The 18,983-nt window shown below is 48.4% G+C and overlaps 3 protein-coding genes across 3 annotated transcripts; 2 read left to right on the top strand and 1 right to left on the bottom strand.

The window, feature by feature from the left end:
• Nucleotides 1–4,651: 4,651 nt before the first annotated feature.
• actr1b (actin related protein 1B) lies at nucleotides 4,652–10,227 on the bottom strand. The gene is made up of 11 exons (XM_062484376.1): nucleotides 10,009–10,227; nucleotides 8,983–9,047; nucleotides 8,774–8,849; nucleotides 8,453–8,578; nucleotides 8,064–8,188; nucleotides 7,717–7,933; nucleotides 7,503–7,595; nucleotides 7,204–7,378; nucleotides 6,769–6,830; nucleotides 6,533–6,573; nucleotides 4,652–6,367 (listed from the first exon to the last, which is right to left on the bottom strand). The coding sequence occupies exons 1-11, from the start codon at nucleotides 10,054–10,056 to the stop codon at nucleotides 6,265–6,267; spliced, it is 1,131 nt and encodes a 376-aa protein (XP_062340360.1). The 5' UTR covers nucleotides 10,057–10,227; the 3' UTR covers nucleotides 4,652–6,264.
• Nucleotides 10,228–10,274: 47 nt separating this feature from the next.
• On the top strand, nucleotides 10,275–12,864 carry marchf5l (membrane-associated ring finger (C3HC4) 5, like). Its single transcript, XM_062484379.1, has 7 exons — nucleotides 10,275–10,433; nucleotides 10,885–10,978; nucleotides 11,095–11,297; nucleotides 11,383–11,513; nucleotides 11,601–11,775; nucleotides 11,887–12,053; nucleotides 12,210–12,864. The coding sequence occupies exons 2-7, from the start codon at nucleotides 10,950–10,952 to the stop codon at nucleotides 12,384–12,386; spliced, it is 882 nt and encodes a 293-aa protein (XP_062340363.1). The 5' UTR covers nucleotides 10,275–10,433; nucleotides 10,885–10,949; the 3' UTR covers nucleotides 12,387–12,864.
• Nucleotides 12,865–12,997: 133 nt separating this feature from the next.
• Nucleotides 12,998–16,799, top strand: kctd9b (potassium channel tetramerization domain containing 9b). Its single transcript, XM_062484375.1, has 12 exons — nucleotides 12,998–13,203; nucleotides 13,423–13,544; nucleotides 13,634–13,677; nucleotides 13,798–13,891; nucleotides 13,985–14,043; nucleotides 14,179–14,307; nucleotides 14,411–14,478; nucleotides 14,882–14,977; nucleotides 15,088–15,237; nucleotides 15,376–15,481; nucleotides 15,606–15,739; nucleotides 16,405–16,799. Exons 1-12 carry the CDS (start codon nucleotides 13,156–13,158, stop codon nucleotides 16,519–16,521), a joined length of 1,167 nt encoding a protein of 388 aa, XP_062340359.1. The 5' UTR covers nucleotides 12,998–13,155; the 3' UTR covers nucleotides 16,522–16,799.
• Nucleotides 16,800–18,983: the final 2,184 nt, after the last annotated feature.

Below are 18,983 nucleotides of genomic sequence, written 5' to 3'. Positions count from 1 at the left end.
GGAGTTCTCCCGGGCTACACAAAGCTGTGGTTTCCCATAAGGAGCGCCACAAAGCTACATATAGTTCATCTTCCTAGAAGACGAAACCTTTAGCGTGCGATTGAACACACGCGTGCACGTATGTAGAGAGCGGTGACCCCCGACACGCACACAGACACGCACACTCGAGTGTCCACAAAGGAAATGGTTTCTCTGCATTTCCCATCCTGTTGTCCTTCCTCCGGGCGAGGACAGAGGCCAGCCACTTGAGCAGGAGAGCGAGCTGTTCTTCATGTTCTTATTGAGGTCCTTTCCGGAAGAAAGAAAAAAAAAACCTTACGAGCCCTGGGAGGACACGCGAACTCGGGGAACATGCAAAGGCAGCGGGAAATTCTTCTTTCTGTGAGGCGACAGTCAAAGGCGCTATGCCACTGTGCCTTCCTTATAGATAACAAAAGATCGCTCCCCTGGCAAACCCTGCCCAATAGAACAGGGCTATCATTTCAATCTTCTTGACATTTGATTTGCCATTGAATAATACCGAAATCAAAGCAGATACTTTAGATAGCTTTGTGTGTTTCTTTGGAGCCTGGTGTGGTGCCAGAGCGAGGGTTTAGAAGGGTTTAAGAGGCCCACAGGCTCTGGCATGGGTCGTGTCCACTGAGAGAGAAGATCAGATCCAGACAGCAGCTGTTGGTGTGCACCAGCGTGCACCAGCGTGCACCAGCACCACGGCTGCCGGAGGGCCTTACGGCATCACCGCGTCCCTCGCGCCAGGACGACACAGCACCCCTCACACACCCGCACACGTGCACGCACACACACACACACACCACCGGCACACTGATCCATCAGCCAATCAAACGCTGAACCCTGAAGGTTCCCCTTCTGTTTCCCGTGGCGGTTTGCCTGGCCACCATCTGCGTACCTTCAGGAGATGAACGCAGACAGGGAGTGAGAGCCATGGGCGTGAATACGGACCTTTACTTAAAAGAAGACGGCATCGAAGTCGGATCCATAATTCATTCCACTTTACAAAAGATCAGGTTTCTGCTGCCCTGGCGCCAGAGGATGTGATGCCGAGTAGGGTTTCCATGGTTTCCCAGGCGGGCTGTCTCTGGGTGGTGCTGCGGGGGGGGGGGGGGTGAGGGTGACGCACAGCGCTAACACAGCCCGGTTAACACAAACGCACACACGTAATAAGGGGTTGTTTGCGGGGTTGGCGCATGGCTGCTGCTCGCCTAATGAAAGTATGAAAGGAGAACTTTTCGCAGGCCGGCTAATATTAAGAGACACTCGCGCGCACACACACACACTTTGTTATTGGCTCAACCGACAGACAACAGGTGGTTAACGCCTCATGAGTCGCAACAACATGCATAATTATCACTCGAGGTCTGTTTTCACGCGTCAAGCATTCATGAATACTGGGAGGTGTGTGTCTGAGTCTGCAAGAGTGAGTCTGCATATATCAAAGACACAGAGTGTGTGTGTGTGTATGTGTGGGTGTGTGTGTGTGTGTGTGCGCGAATGGATGTGCGAAAAGCGTATGGTGTGATGGATGTCCGAACATTAATTTGTGTGTGCATAATCCCCCTCAATTTCCACGCTCACATTCTCACACTCATACATACAGGGAATGTCATAGTGATGACAGGCACAGTACTCATTACATTAACATTTAGTAGATGCTCTTATCCAGAACGACTTACAGTAAGTACAGGGACATTCCCCCGAGGCAAGTAGGGTGAAGTGCCTTGCCCAAGGACACAACATAATTTTGCACGGCTGGGAATCGAACCAGCGACCTTCTGATCACTAGTCTGATTCTCTAACCGCTCAGCCACCTGACTCCCATTAGGCTTAAGTTTAATAAAAAGAGAATGCTCAACCCTGTTCAATGATGTACAACTGTTCAGCCCTGTTCAACATTTTACCTGCGTAGCCCTTGACAATGTTTACACTAAACATTTTATAACCAAGGCATCGTGTAAAAAAGTGTTCATGTGCAGACAGGATTTCAGTAACCATTTTCAACTCAAAAGTATGGTGAAATGTTTCAAAACACTTTTATATTACATTTCATATGAAATTTGATTATTTACATTGAGTGTGATACTGAATGTTCAAATGTACCTCACATTTGCTGGACAGCAAGATGTAACATGGAGTGTGTTTTTCTCCAAATTCTGCTTTTCCTGTAGGCATGGAAAAAGGGATTAATTGATGTGATGATTCATGTTGTGGAGCCAGTAACAGTAAGATGTAGAGTCGGTATGCTTTGCTCTCTAAAATGTCTGGAACAATCCAATGTGACTTCCTCTATCGCGCCTTCTGTTCTTCTCCTGTATCGTCATCTCTAGACAGGTAAATATGTGCTTAACTGTGTTGCACATTTGGATTTAGACTAAACCTGAAAACGATCTGCGATGTGTTTAAATACAAGAATCCAAACCAGCGTTGTGATTGTGTCTTCATTCTGGGAAATCACATACACTCCTTGATCGAACAGCATTTGAGGGGCCACTTTCAAGTCCGATTCTGAGGAGAATTTATGGACCACTTCTCCTTTCATCTTTTTCTCCTCTCAACTTGTCGTGTCACCACTCCTTACGTCACTTTACCTCACCTCACCTCTGCTCCTTATAAGTACTTCTGATCAATTCAGAAGTACGATAATCCACATATTTTTCGAAATTGTTTTAGTATCTATCATAATCCTTGTCGATGTGAGGGTCAGGGGTATGGATTAGAATCTGTTCATTTTTCAGTCTCTGTGAGTTACGTACTTTGCTTTGTTTAATCTTACTGGACTGTAATTACTTGACTGGTGATTAAGAAGTTGAAATGTGGATGGGGTTGGTGTCTATGTCGAGGGTGGAGTGTGGAAAAGCTCAAAGATAACACAGAAAACAAAGTGGACTGATAGAGATCTGAGCGGAGCATCCACCACTATGGTTTGTCCAAACACCTGCATGCCCTGCCAGGACCAACTCAAACTGTGCATGCTAATACACGTTTGCGAATGCACTAGGATAGTTTTTTGTTGTACCTGCTCTCTTTTCTCTCCGGGTCGTCTTAACTCAGTGTGTTTGTGACTGAGGAACTGACCAAGCAGACAGGTATGCATACATCAGTACAGAAATTGTAAATGCTCATTAGCGGAGCTGCAGACACAAACCAGCGGCTAAAATGTGTGCTGGCCAAGACGATCTCCTGCTCTAGGTCCTCCTGCTGGACACTGCTGTTAGATCTCTGAGGGACAGATGGCCCGGAACATTCACTTTATGTGTGTGTATGTGTGTGTCTGTCGGTCCGGGTGTGCTTATCTGTAATTATCTGTGTTTGTGTGTGTGTCTGTGTGTGTGGACACTGCACTGACACAAGTCACAAGCGAACAACTCAGAGGATTATTTCAGGCTTGGATTTGATCTCTCCTTCCCTTGATAACAAATTAGACAGACAGAACTGCTAATCCAAGATTACTTCCTGCCCTGGACGGCTGTTCATATGCAGCAAGATTGAAAACTATATATTGGTATAGTGGGATAAGAAATGGGGTTAGGAGTGGATTTAGTGTAGATAAATGTACACTGGGCCAAAATAATCCAAGATTAGGAAACTTCTGTGCACCGCCATAATCAGGAAGACAGAATGAAGTTTTGGGATGTTGGTTATAACGGTCCCTCTAATGGTCCTGTGTCAGTTTGTCATCTTACTGGTGATGTTTGGCTCCCAAGGCCTCTGTAAACCTGGGCCAGGCTGAGACACCAGGATGAGGATACACACAGCTATCAGCATGAGTGGACACATACAGACACACTTGTATACTTACATTTACGTTTAGTCATTTAGCAGACGCTCTTATCCAGAGCGACTTACAGTAAGTACAGGGACATTCTCCCCCGAGGCAAGTAGGGTGAAGTGCCTTGGGCAAGGCACTTCACCCACCCACCCAGGACACAACGTCATTTAGCACGGCCGGGAATCGAACTGGCAACCTTCAGATTACTAGCCCGCTCAGCCACCTGACGCCCACTTGGAGTCATACTTCAGATGTCTATTGGATATGATATGAAAATATAGATAATTATTTTTTTGACTTGAAAGCACTTAGGACGTTCTGTCGCTGGTGCCTCGCATTCTCTTTTCGAGGTGTAATTACTCTGTTTCTTCTGGTGATGATCCGAGACTGCCTCCTACAGGTGAACAAGGGTATTGCACGGTCTCCTTTTGCATCTCCTGTCAGTGACCTTGACGTACCCTCCTCATCCTCAATCTCTGCGTCTGCAGCTCACTTTGGGCCTGCTCACTTGTTCACTACCATCCAGATCTCAAGTGTGTGTGTTTGTGTGCGCGCGCTTTGATCTCCGGTATTGTTGCCCGTCTGTCAGACTTGATAGGATGCCTTTCTTCTCAGCTGGTTTAGCTGTCAACAGGTATGCTGCAGACATCAATGTGGGTTGATGATGGGAAGCCACGAGAGAGAGAGAGAGAGAGAGAGAGAGAGAGAGAGAGAGAGAGAGAGAGAGAGAGAGAGAGAGAGAGAGAGAGAGAGAGAAGGATGGCAGAGAGAATGAGAGACAGAGAGAGAAGGGGGGGAGGCAGAGGGCAGACTGAAGGGCCGATCTCTGACAAACTGGGTTTTCACACAGGTGACAACACACATGGGTCAGCAGTCATTAACTTATTTATTATACTGAATGTACAAAACAAAAAGTAAAAGCAACACTTGAATAAACAGTATTGTACATTTTTAGTCCCGTTTGACTCATTTTCTTTTTTTTGTTTTGTTTTGTTTTTGTCGTCGTCGTTCCACTGTACACAAGGCTGATGAAGTTCATAACCTTTTATGAACCTTTTATGAACCTTTTATGAACTTATGAAAAAAACACCCAGAAGCAGACGCGAAGGTTCCTGTGCTGAGGCACAGTAAGGCGGACACAGGTTTAAACACAACCCCTTACTGCCATGGATATGCGGGGAAATGAAAATAGCCAGGCTTCTACAAGTATAGAGGAGGGAGAGGGGGTTAATTAAAAGGTACAAAACTCATATGACATCACCAACTTGCTTAGGGTACGGCGTGGGGAGATGGTTTCTATTCTACACCTAGCTTTCAATAAGTTCTGGTTCAAACATTTGTTTTTTATATATGGCTCTCGGGGCAGCCAAATATGACGAATGCATTGCTAGTATGAGCTGAATTTGGGGTGCGGGGGAATACAATATATGAAATTTGAAGGGTGCTCATGGTCATCTCTTGAATGTGCTTATCGGCCATAGCCCCCTCTCGCTCAACCACAGACCCCTTAGTCAGCTGACCTCTCCCCTCCCAAAAGGATTCCCTTCTACTACTAGAGAGCACAAGAAACTGGCCTTCTTTTACCGAGTCTTCAAAGTACAGCTTAAAGTGCCACAGACATGACTGAGTGGGGCACAAACTAACATACACCGGGTTACGAGGCTGAATTGACACTGGACAGAAGTTTGAGATATTCATCTTTGTAAAAGGTCCCATTCAACATGCCCTACTTTCTAATATTAAACTAAAAAGACTTATAACCGTATATAAAAACCCAGGTCAGGTTTACAGGGAGATCTTAAGTGTTGTATCGAATACATCTTTTTCAGACAAATGAACATTTGAAAAGGGGGGGGGGGGGGGGGGGGAAATAGTATCAACTGTAACTTCTACGGTGGCCGACAATATGGTGCTTTAAAAACCGAAACGACTGAAGAGTAAAAATAAAGAAAAAAGAAAAAAAAAATCTCTTCAGTTTGGAATGGATTTTTTTTTTTAACGTTTTTTTTTTTCTTTCTTCTTTTTTAAACAACAGCAGAAAAGAAACATTCCCCTTCATTGTCATGATGCTATGGGGATACCATACTGGGCTTCGTAGGGGAAAAGACTGATATGAATACTTGAGGGTTGAGGAGAGTGTAGCTTAGCATGGGCTGTAATAAGAGCAGTAGCGGTCCACAGTACTGACTGGTGGCCCACCTACACCACCCAGCCCCTGGGTGGGGGACTGGGCTCAGACAGGGGGCCTGGGTGGATCAGGCTGGGGGAAGGAGGACACACACCAGACCTAGGTCTTCCAGGGGTTTGTGTGTGGGGGGGGGGAGGGTGGGTGGGGTCAGGTTAAATGTGGGGGTACATGGAGATGTTTGGGCGAGTAGCTAGCTATGCAAAGTGGGGATGGTGGTGGAGGGTGGCTGGGGGTATTCGTGGGGGTACTTAGGGGCAGTTCTGGGGGCAGGTTGGAGGCACGCGCCCCCTTGTTAGAAGGTCTTCCTGTGGATGGCACGCGTTCGGTCCTCCTCGTACTCCTTCTTGGACACCCACATCTTCTTGAAGGTGTCCAACGACGCCAAGATGGAACCACTGTACCCGCGCGGAGCCGAGGAGGAGGGCAGAAGGGACAGAAGGTGAGGATGGGCCTCGACGCGTCATCTTCACGCGCAACTTACGTGGTCTTCTACTCTACGTGCATACAACAACATTCAAAGACGAGCTACATCACTTGCAGGCGGACAAAAGGAAACATACCCAATCCACGTAGAGTACAGTCTCTCCTGAGGGGCGGAGATCTAGACGGGAAACAAGAAATGTCAACAAGTTACACCGACATCCTTTTCCTCGCTCCCCCCCCCCCCCCCGAGTTGAACACTTTGTCTCCCATCGCACGGAGGTAAGATTTATATAAAACTGTAAAATAATAAAATAATAAAAAAATTATAATGTAAAAATCATGGAAGCCATTCTGGCCACGTCGGCAATCGCACCTTGATCTTGACGTCTTTGGGTGCGAGTTTCTTGACTTCGCTGAGCATCCTGTCCCCGAATCCTGGCGAACCACAGAAACGGTTAGCTGACAGGACAGTGTGGATGTGTGATGCGTGCGTGTGTGTGATGTTCAGAGGGAGTTTGAGCAGTGCTGAGCTAAGGGGGCCATCAACCACAGAAGAAAAACCAAGTGTCAAAAAGCATTGGGGGTGTTAAAAGGGACACGCCAGTCTATTGATATATTATTTAAACAGTTTTGCACAGAGTATGTGTGCCCTTCCTGCTTAAGCAGCATCTGTACAATGAACTTGTGAACTTTGCAAAATACACCAGTGCTGAATGGATAGACCTGCATTTTAGAATGATGTCTGAAAAGATTCACACTCATTTCAGATTATGTGTCTGCAGGTGTGTGTAGGTGTGTGTGTGTGTACCTTTGAGCAGTGTGGACCCTCCAGACAGTACGATGTTGGAGAATAGCGTGCGCCGCAGGTCCATGTCAGACTTCTGGATAGCGAAGGCCAGAACCTCGTGAATACCTTCGCTCTCATCGCCTATCAGATCGGGTCTAAAAAGCAGCTCCGGGGCCCTGAACCTGGCCGGGCCAATCTAAACAAGGGTCAGAGGTCAGATCGGAGGGGGGGGGGTCAGTCAAACAACCATGCTAGCGATGTCCAAATCCCACGTGTGGCAATGGCGTGTGTCGATGTGTACCCCCCCCCCCCCCACTCACATCTAGCGTGCTCCCGTCAGGCAGCGTGTACTGAGACTTTTCCGTTTCGATAGTCTCGTCTTTCTGGGGGTTGAGGGACAGGTAGCAGGCTCGCTGCGGAAACACGGCGCAGGCGACAGGAAACATGAGGAGCGCGGATGGGAGCTTTTACATGGACATGAACACGTCTTACAGGACCGCAGCGAGGAGCCTTTGGAAGCTCCCCCCCCCGTACCTCTTTGATGGTGCGGACCACCTCGAACTCGGCCGAGGTGTGGAAGTCGTAGCCCTCCTTGCGCAGCAGCAGGCGGAGGTAGCGGGAGACGTCGCGGCCGGCGATGTCCACCCGCATGATGGAGTGGGGGATGGCGAAGCCCTCGTAGATGGGCACCGCGTGGGTCACGCCGTCGCCCGCGTCCAACACCACGCCCGTGGTGCGGCCCGTGGCATAGCTGCGGGGCGGGAGAGAGAAAGGGAGACAGAGAGAGAGAGAGACAGAGAGAGCGAGAGACGTCACCTCTCGAAGCGCCACCCAGGGCTCCTGTGACTGGAGGCTGGGGGGGGGGGGCGCATTGTACTCACAGACTGAGGACGGCCTGCATGGAAATGAAGAGGGCGGGGACGTTGAACGTCTCGAAGAAGATCTCGGCGGCTTTCTCCCGGTTCTTGCTGGGGTTGAGGGGCGCCTCGGTCAGCAACACGGGATGCTGCGCGGGGGGGGGGGGGGGGGAGACAGAACCGCAATTACTCGGGGGCGTCAACCCGGGGTGTGAACACGCTTCCGGGACTGGGGCGGACGACAAACGAGCCGGAGAAAACACAGGAGAGGGTCAGCGGGAGTGATAACGAGGAGGAAGCCGGATATGGAGCATGTCAAAGGTGTTGAAAGTACGTAAGGACGGATGCAAGAGAGGAAGGAGGGGGGAGGGGAATGGAAAGAGGAGGGGGCAGAGGATTAGAAGAGAGCCCACCTCCTCTGAGAAGGTCTGCAGCTGCTCCTTGGAGTAGACGTACTGCCAGATCCTCTCCATGTCATTCCAGTCCTTCACTATCCCATGCTCCATTGGATACCGTACTGACAGCAAGCCCCTGTGCTCCTATCAGAGAGAGAGAGAGAGAGAGTAACAGTGGGTGGGAAATAAGAGACAAGAGTTCGATGACACACTAACATTTAGTTGGCTCTTCCACTTCTGGGCCTGTACTGGGAGCCATGTTGACATGACTAAAAGACAATGGAGGGCGCAGAGTGAACAAAGCTGGTTTCGGTAGGTGTGGAGAGTCGCACGGTCTACCTCAGCCTTTGGTCCGATGAAGAGATCTCCCTCCAGAGCTCCTGCCATCACGCGTACATGCTTCGGACGACCCACACTGGGTCACAAAGGAGAGAAAATGTGTTTAAAAAAAAGAAATACTAAACACCAGAAGGGAAAAAAACACCAAGAAAGGAGAAGCTGTAGTCTCTGGCTCTGTCGTCATGCGTTACATAAATAGGTCTGCTTACTAGTTGGGGAAGCAGTATTTGGGGATTTGGTCTCCTGCAAAGCCAGCTTTGACAACACCTGACCCCTGTGGAGAAGGAGAAAAAGAAAAGACGGTGTTACTTAGGGAGGAGCAGTTTTTTTTAATAGCTGACATTAGACAGTGGCTTTGTCTCTGTGTATGTGAGCGGTCATAAGACATGGCCTGAGGCGCTCATAGTCATCCCCACAGCCATCCTCTCTGTGGTGTTTGGTGCAGTACACACTATCGTCTGTTAGTAGTCTACACAAATATTCACATGACAGAGGTGCTAGTGCGCTTTTTGCATGGGTAAAGATTCATTTCAGTCCGTGTCTCCAAATGTGAACGTCACAGTGTTTTCTGTCGTTATCCAGCTTGCAGGGCGATGTAGTTATATGGGTCTATACATTGCATCATGCATGGCCTTTGATTTGTGCGGCTTCCCCCTCTCACTTTTGTCAAATTGATAGTGGACGCGAGAGGTGCACATTCGCCAGCATAACTCAAGGAATCAAGAATAGACTATTGAGATCCAACCAAGATGGTGCTGCTGTAGGAAACCTAGCTAAGCCCTTTATTGAGGGTGCTAACTGGCTAGCTAACTTGTTACATATCGTACCATGACGTTTTATACAGACGAATGATACGTCCTTTAAAAAGTAGCAAGTCAGGCAGGCATATGGGCTAATCTAAGACCGCTTGCTTTATAAGTATATGACGTTAGCACTACTAGCCATGGTAAAGTAATTACCGCTAGGCTATCAGCTAGTTAGATTAGCATGCCCATCGACCAGATTAGCTAACTGCTTTTTACAGCGCTTAATAACACTGCACTAAATCCATGTTTAATATTGGGTACTGTTAGCAACTGATGCATATTCGACAGCAAGGATTGGCGTGGCTGAGACGTCTTGAAAATCTAGCCACAAAACAATGAAAATACTAGCTAGACAACCCTCGACAGCTAGCATAGCGGTTTGTGTGAGCTCGACACAAGGGTGTGGATGGTGAGTGACATCATACTCACATTGTCAATCACGACCGGCTGGTTTGCTATAATGTCGTAAGACTCCATGACCGACAGATTGTTAAAGATAGATTTCTAGGTGCAATTCGGTGTTTATTTCTCTCTCTTTTATATTATGATCATGTAAATAACGCCCTGTCACTGTGGGCTCAGACGACTCGTCGCCGCTCCTTGCTCTGCTCACTACACCCTACCCCGTCGGTTTGACAGACATTTGGAATAGCCAATCACAGTGCTCACCACTCGACTCCACGTGCCCCCTGTCAAACCTCCCTGTGTTGGTTGGCAGATGTTTACTGCAGGCCCAAAGAAGAGGACATGACGGGTTATTCAGCTAACTAGCTAGCACCTGACATTGCTGACTTGGATAGTTGATTATCTTACCAACAAGCCAAGTAGTTCGTGAACTTTAAAGGTGTTCTCAGGTAGGTAGCTAAACTAGATGTTGCTTTCAGTTTTAAACGCTGGTCATAGCTAAGCGTCTTTTTTACTAGGTAGCAAGCGTATGCTAACTAGCTAACGTCCAGAAGCTATTCAGTGTAGACTTTTTGTTTTGAGACCACACCTGTGGTTCTCAAAGCTATAGTAATAGGTTTTACATCTACTCTTTCAGTTTCTTCCCTAGCGAAGTATACGTACAATAGATATAACTGACAAAGACTTTCAAACTAATTGACTGAACTTCACTGTAGACATTTACTTAGCACAATTTAGCGAATTGTTAAGGTGGTAACAGGATTGAAACAGGTTAGTCGTCAAAGCACTAGTCAACACCTCCTTTTGCTTGCTGGTTAAGCACTACTTACTATCGGTTTCGGTTCTTTTAAACTGAAAAACTAAAGCTAGACGTTATGTGCCGTTCATTTGTGTGTTTAGGCTCTGTCTAAAGTCCTACTGTCTGACTCCTGTCTCGCCCATGGTGATAAGAGAACAGACTAAACATGGCCTGCGTCGAGGAGCCGCCTGAGAAGTAAGATGCAGTTCTGTGTGCACATTTTATTAATATGCATACAATCAATCCTAAACATACTCGTATCTCTCCCCATTACGTGTGTGTCTGTGTATGTGTGCATGATTGCCTTTCAGACACTGTTGGGTGTGTTTTGCCACCGAAAAAGAGGACCGTGTTGCCGAGTGGGTGAGCCCCTGCAGGTGTAAGGGCTGTACCAAGTGGATTCACCAGACCTGTCTGCAGCGATGGCTTGACGAGAAGCAGAAGGGGAACAGCGGAGGAGCGGTCAGCTGCCCCCAATGTGGCACCGAGTACAGCATCATGTTCCCTAAGATGGGTAAGCGGTGGCGCTCATGCCAACAGGTTTTCAACATGTCCAGGTGTTGCGTGAGTGTTAAAACGACCGTCTGCATGTCCACCAGGCCCGCTGGTGTACTTCCTCCAGCAGGCAGACAGAGCTCTGTCCCGGGCCAGTCCATTCGCCGCCGCCGGGGTCGTCGTGGGAACCGTCTACTGGTCCGCTGTAACATACGGAGCTGTGACTGTCATGCAGGTGCCTCAACACCCAAACGCAGCTCCACTCACGGACCACGCTCAAGGAAGGCCATGTCTTTATTCCCATGTCTGTGATTCTGTCCAGGTGGTGGGTCACAAGAAGGGACTGGATGTGATGGAACGAGCCGACCCTCTGTTCCTTCTGATGGGCTTGCCTACCATCCCCGTCATGCTGGTCCTGGGTAAGATGATCCGCTGGGAAGACTACCTGCTGAGGCTGTGGCAGAGACATTCCTCTAAACTCCAGCTGCTCCTGTCAGGTACGCCACACGCGTTCCTCTACTGTTATCGCTACGCCCGCCTGGGTTTTGCGAATCAAGAGGCGAGTAGTGCCGAGTTTCAGCTGCTGAGAAGCTGCCGTCCTGCCTCAGGTATAGGGCGGCCCTTGCCTCGCGTGCCGGCGGATGGAGGGAGCGGCGGGGATCACCTCTCCGTGTCCCGCACCCTGTGCGGAGCGCTCGTCTTCCCCTCCATCGCCAGTCTAGTTGGGCGGCTCCTGTTTCGTCGCGTGCCCTCCAGTCTCCAGCGGACCGTACTGGTGAGTCCACTCGTGGCTCTGGATGTATTCAGACTTTCGTCCTTCCACCTCGGGACAGATTTGCATTCATGCGTCTTGTGTTGCACCTTCCCATGTTGGTGTCGCCGAGGCTTTGTTTGATAGTCTCTCCCTCCCTCCCTCTCTCCTTTCCAACAGGGCGGTATCGCGTTTGTGGCGATGAAGGGAGTGCTGAAGGTGTATTTCAAACAGCAGCAGTACCTCATTCAGGCCAATAGGCACATTCTTAACTACCCTGAGAGAGATCAGGAAAGAGAGGGGGAAGAACAGAGTGAAGGAGGAGAGGAAGACACGGAAGACAGCGGAAACGAGTAACAGTGACACCTCGAACAAACCTAACTGTGAGACAGGGAAGTCATTGTCACTGTCATAGTTATAGGGTGGCCCTTTTATGCAATAGTATATGGAAAACCCGCTTTTATCTGGGAGAGATATGAAAGGGAGGTAGCTCTCAGTTGAGACTTGGGTAGTGGCTAAAGCCTTCCTTTTCTCATGCAATCCCAGATCAAGAACCTCCCAAATGCACATGCACACACACACACACACACATACTCAACCAATCAGAGTACAACTTGTATTCATTCTCAGACCTGGGTTGCACTCGCTTGCATATTTTGTATTAAGTAAAACTTTTCAAACTTCAGGACTTCGGGACAATGAATTGTATTTTCGGTTTGTGCCTCCTAATCACATTGTAAGATATTCATCCAGTCACGATTGTGTGTGTTTGTACATTGTAAAGCTTATATTGCGTCACTGAACAATTAGCCTCAATAAACTTTATTTGATTGTTCACTCTGTGGAACATACACTAAGCAGTGCAAAATTAATATCAGGGTAAAGAGTGGGCTGGGAGGAAAACAGATGCTGAACAACTATGGTGTGTCATAAAGCATGTTCCAACATGTTGATTAAGCCTGTAAAAGGTATTCAATCTAGACTGAATGCGGACCTTTCTTACCTTCTCGCTATTGGACAATACGCTTCCTCGGTCGATGATTGGATGTCTGGACTGCGGATGTTTTGGAGTTGATGTCAGTTGGAATCAGGAAAAGCGAGTACCTGCAAATCATTTTTAGAAAATATGAGGAGAGTTACGATATTTGTCAACGGAAGTTCTTCTAATGGAAAGGTAATGACTGGAAAGTCCTTTAACACACGTGTTATCTTAACCTTTCGCTTGCTGTGTCTTGATAGCTCTACAGCGTATTGTTGTCTCCAACTTCCCTTTCTTCACGCCCGTTATGGAATTTATAAACAGTCAACGAAACTTAAGTGTATTGTGCAACATATAGGTTCAAATCGCCAGCCGGTCAGCTCAACTTCATATTTTAGTATATGTTTGTAACAGGTCGTGGCGGTTTATGGCTCGCTTGATGACCTATTGTCCGTCGCAAGCGCCAAACTGGGAATACGAGCTACAAACGTTTATAACGGGAACGGCGGTCTTATGGACGACATAGCGCTGATAAGGTGAGTAGACGGTACATCACTACTAAGTCACATCTGATCTAAAGATAATGGGTTACTCTCACGCATAATGTCTTGTGTATGTTCTGCAGAGATGACGATGTGCTCTACGTATCCGAAGGACACTCCTTCGACGGTGAGCTGCTAGTTCTTTTTGTCGAGTGCATTTGGCACGCATAATAATCCTAATTGCCAGGATTGGACAGGGAGGTTCTGTGGCATGCGGAAACTGTATCTGTGGGTCTGTGTGTGTTAGATCAACAAGAGGATCCTGTTGGTTCAGGGAGATGTCTGACACACACTGACTGGCTAACTCTAAATGTTGGGGGACGATGCTTCACCACCACACGGTAACCATGACTGCTACTGTGAACAGTACTGCTACTAGCCCTGTCGGTGGTCTATATGTCTGAAACGCGCATGTGCACTTGTTTTCTTCCCAGAAGTACACTGGTCAGTAAGCAGCCAGAGAGTATGCTGGCCCACATGTTCCGAGATAAAGGTGATGCTTCTCTCAAAATGCAGCTTGTGTCGTAATGACAGAACGCAAGTCCAATAGAGATGACGTTCCCTAAATTCAAAAGGCAGTGCTTTCAATGTGTTATATCACGTTAATGTATTACTTGTGTGTGTGAAGACGTGTGGGGCAATAGGCAGGATTCTCAGGGGGCATATTTGATCGATCGCAGCCCTGAATACTTTGAGCCAATCCTAAACTACCTGAGACATGGGCAACTCATCATTAACGAAGGCATCAACCCTCTAGGTAAGTATTTGAACACACCTGTAGAAACAAACACACATCTATAATCTTAGCAGGCCCATAAAAAAACACCCTAGGCAATCACATTCTGTGGTTGTCTCTCTAGGTGTACTGGAGGAAGCTCGCTTCTTTGGAATTGAGCAGCTGGCTGAACAACTGGAGACTCTGATAAAGGTGGGTTTGCACCCTTCTGGCTGGGAAGAAATCTGTGTGTGTCCGTCTTTGGTGGGGGGGGTAGAAATGGGTCATTATAAGTCAGGTGGCTGAGCGGTGAGGGAATCGGGCTAGTAATCCGAAGGTTGCCAGTTCGATTCCCGGTCATGCCAACTGACGTTGTGTCCTTGGGCAAGGCACTTCACCCTACTTTCCTTGGGGGAATGTCCCTGTACTTACTGTAAGTCGCTCTGGATAAGAGCGTCTGCTAAATGACTAAATGTAAATGTAAATAATACCTAATGACATAATTGCCATTGAGAAGAGTCCTTTAAGACAAGGACTGTAATTCGCATGGAATTAGCATGGAATCAGCTTTCTCCTGCTCACCTCCCTCGTGGCTTTGTGGCTGTCTTTTATCCAGGCTTCTCAGCCCCCTGGGGACCATTCCCCTCTGACCAGGAAGGAGTTTGTACGTTTCCTATTGGCCACGAGTACAAAGTCAGAGCTTCGCTGTCAGGTACAAACAGAATCTGTCTCTATATATATCTCCCTCCCTCTCTGTCTTTTACACACATACAGGCCTATGTGATTGGTCCCGTGTGTTAGTAGTATTGTCCTGTTCTTCAGGGTCTGAACTTCAGCGGGGCCGACCTGTCTCGACTCGACCTGCGCTGCATAAACTTCAAAATGGCCAACCTGAGCTCAGCCAACCTCACCCATGCCAACCTCAGCGGTGCCAACCTGGAGAGGGCTGACCTGTCCTCGGCGTGCCTTGACGTAAGTGGGTGATGAGAAGGAGAGAGAGAGAGAGAGAGAGAGGTTCGTCTTTAAGGACTTATACTGTGGCTGTGATGGGAAGCTGATGACGATGTGAAAACGATAGTGGCATTGAACGACGTGTTTGTGTGCCTTCAGGGAGCGAACCTGCTGGGTGTTATGATGCTGTGCTCTAATGCCGAGGGGGCCTCGCTCCGAGGCTGTAACTTCGAGGACCCCGCAGGAGTCAAGGCCAACCTGGAGGGTGAGACAGAGGTCTTTGGGCTGTGTCGAGGGTGTTTGTGTGTGCGTGCGTGCGTGTGCAGGCAGCGTGCTAAGGTACTAGGTACTAGGTACTATGTTCCTGAGCGGGTCTATGTGTGTCCCAGGTGCCAACCTAAAGGGGGTGGATATGGAAGGTAGTCAGATGACCGGCATCAACCTGCGTGTGGCCACACTGAAGAATGCCAAACTGAAGAACTGCAACCTGAGAGGGGCTACGCTGGCCGGGACAGACCTGGAGGTAAACACACTCTCTGTCTCTGTCTCTCTCTCTCTCTCTCTCTCTCTCTCTCTCTCTCTCTCCTCATACACACACACACACACACACACTCTCTTTCCTTTCTCTCTCTCCTCTCTCTCTCTCTCCTCTCACACACGCACACACTCACTCTCTCTCTCCTCTCACACACGCTCACACTCACTCTCCTCTCTCCTCTCAGACACGCACACACTCACTCTCTCTCTCTCTCCTCTCTCTCTCTCCTCTCACACACGCTCACACTCACTCTCTCTCTCCTCTCACACACGCACACACTCACTCTCCTCTCTCTCCTCTCACACACGCACACACTCACTCTCTCTCTCCTCTCTCTCTCTCCTCTCACACACGCTCACACTCACTCTCTCTCTCCTCTCACACACGCACACACTCACTCTCCTCTCTCTCCTCTCACACACGCACACACTCACTCTCCTCTCTCTCCTCTCAGACACGCACACACTCACTCTCTCCTCTCACACACGCGCACACTCACTCTCTCTCTCTCTCTCTCTCTCTCTCTCTCTCTCTCTCTCTCTCTCTCTCACACACACTCACATTCAGGCTCGCACACACAGGCCTCAAGAAAATCCTCGCAAATGCGAACGCCTGCGAGCGATACCCTCCATCTATCTTTGTCCCGACAGAACTGTGACCTGTCCGGCTGTGACCTTCAGGAGGCCAATCTACGGGGCTCCAACGTCAAGGGGGCCATCTTTGAGGAGATGTTGACCGCCCTGCACATGTCCCAGAGCGTACGATGACCACCTCTGCTGAAGCACGCACACACACACTGTTGGAGGGAATGTGAAACCTGAGCTGGCTTGTCGGAAGAATCACAGCGTAAGCCTCTGCATGTGATCTAGCATATGATCTGCTGAAGAACAGCCTAGTTACTTGGGGACCCGGTCTACTGATATTTGGCTGCTGAGCAAAGACAATATGTTCTTACTCTGTGCTTGTGTGACTGATATTGTCCATTGTGCTGTTACTGTTGAATACCTGTTTGTTGATGATGTGCAATAAATGTATTTTTTTGGTATATGTCCTTCAAGTGTCACCATTTACAGTATGTGTAGATATGAAACAGAAAAACCAAGGCAGGGCTTCTTTATCAGTTGCTCAAACGATCACACATCTGAACTACATAAATGCCGGCTTTCATGGTGATGTCCAGCAGGGGGCAGTCAAGTCATCTGTGTCCACCATAGCTCTTAGTATTCTGCCTCTGTTTCAGTCTTCCCACAGATACTACTGACCAATCAAGATCAGCTGAATGAGATGGTACACTTTAGTAAATTACTATGCAGACTTAATTCTGACCATTCAGTTCACTTGTCAGCCTACTTGTCAGAGATTGCATTTTGCATGCACGCCTTTGCTGATTTCTGGTGTGCGTGCTTGTGTGTGTGTGTGTGTGTGTGAGAGAGATATAGTCACTGAAAGTGCATCATAAACTGATGTAGCAGACCGGTCTGGGAAGTTGCTCCAAGACAGCTCGGTGCGTTGCCTTCTGCCATGACAACTACAGATGAGCCACTGTCATGGTGATTGATGTGTTGTTATGGCAATAGAGGGGGCTGGGATGTCTGGGAAAAGGATCCGGCCCACTGGTCAACAGTTTTTATTACCTGCACTTCATGTGAGTCAGGTGGCTGAGCGGTGAGGGAGTCGGGCTAGTAATCTGAAGGTTGCCAGTTCGATTCCCAGCCGTGCCAAATGACGTTGTGTCCTTGGGCAAGGCACTTCACCTTACTTGCCTCGGGGGAATGTCCCTGTACTTACTGTAAGTCGCTCTGGATAAGAGCGTCTGCTAAATGACTAAATGTAAATGTGTGTGTGTGTGTTGGGGGGGTTGCATCAATGTTAGTGTGCAGACATGTGTGCTGAGAGTTGGAACATCTCTGTCCTTAACCTCTGTGGATCTTTGGTGGACTGTTTAAATGTAGAGGGGAAATGGGTTGTGGGTGGGAGGGCCTGATTGGTGCTCCTGTGGCCTGTGGTCCAATCAGAGTGGGAAATGAGTGTGACAAGAACATGAAGGGAATTGATCGAGCGGGAGACTGTGGTCTGTTTCCATAGATACCGCAGAGTACACACTCGGGTACTTATTCCAGTCTGGTCCCAGCCGCACTTTTGACTGCAACCACCTTGAAAATCTACTTCTCCAACCGGGCCTTCTACTGCATACTGAATAGGTTTTGTCATCCTGGATTTCAACAGAACTGTGTTTGTTCTTCATCATTCTTCAGCCATGACAGGTCCATCAAATAAGCATGCTTCACGGGGCTGAAGGAGGCGAATGGATTGCTCCAAGGGATTCGAACGTATAATCACAGTCGAAGGTGGTTTATTTATTTCGTTTCTCCAGCGTGATGTGAGGCTGGGCGAGTGTGCGTTACCTGCCTTCCCGCATGTTTGTGTGTTGCTCCGTCTGCGGGGTCGAAGTGACCTTGGTAAAGCCGTGGTGTTTATGTGGAAGAGAGGGAGAGAAAAAGAGAGAGAGGCCGTGAGACAGAGAGAGAGAGAGAGCGTTTAAATGAGAGCGCTTTATTAGGCGTCGCCTAGGACGACCTGGGTCTGGCTATGATCTGTGGTCCAACACAGGAAGAACATTTAGCCACAGAGGACCCGGCAGCCGTGTGTGTGTCTGGACACGTGTGTGTGTGTGTCTGGACCTGGTGTGTGTGTGTCTGGACCTGGTGTGTGTCTTACGCATTAAAGACACCAGCATTTTTAGCAGCAATAAAGGCCACTACTTCTGTCACTAATCTTCCCCAATACAACTGTGACAGTCCTTCAGGGACAAACAGCTCATTTCAGACCTCAACTCCCGGTCGAAGTGCCACGCCGTCTGATCTGACGGGGAACACACAGCTCTAATAGAACCAAGTACTGGCCCTTTATCCCCCCCGAACACATTTTTTAAACATTAAGCGGATTTGGCCTCATCCGTGGAAACCTGCAAGGAACATTTAGGAGAAGAGAACCCTGGCTTACATGCACCATTCAAAATAGGCACCGGTTTGCGTTTTTATGGTAGTTCAATTACAGAGAGAGGGGGAGATGAGTCGTGCATGTTTTGAAGAGGAACCGTAGAAAGGGGTTCCACTGACGTGAGACTACAAGATAAAGAGGAGAGACTATGTATTATCAGCAGCACTGTAATTATCAACTTTCTTTCACACTCTCTTTTCATTCACTCTTTCATCACAGTCCCTCCCCC

The sequence above is a fragment of the Osmerus eperlanus genome, chromosome 18, assembly GCF_963692335.1.
Source record: "Osmerus eperlanus chromosome 18, fOsmEpe2.1, whole genome shotgun sequence".
In the NCBI taxonomy this organism is placed as follows: Eukaryota; Metazoa; Chordata; class Actinopteri; order Osmeriformes; family Osmeridae; genus Osmerus; species Osmerus eperlanus.
Note: the sequence above shows the minus strand (reverse complement) of the source record. Positions and strands in the feature narration are given on the sequence as shown.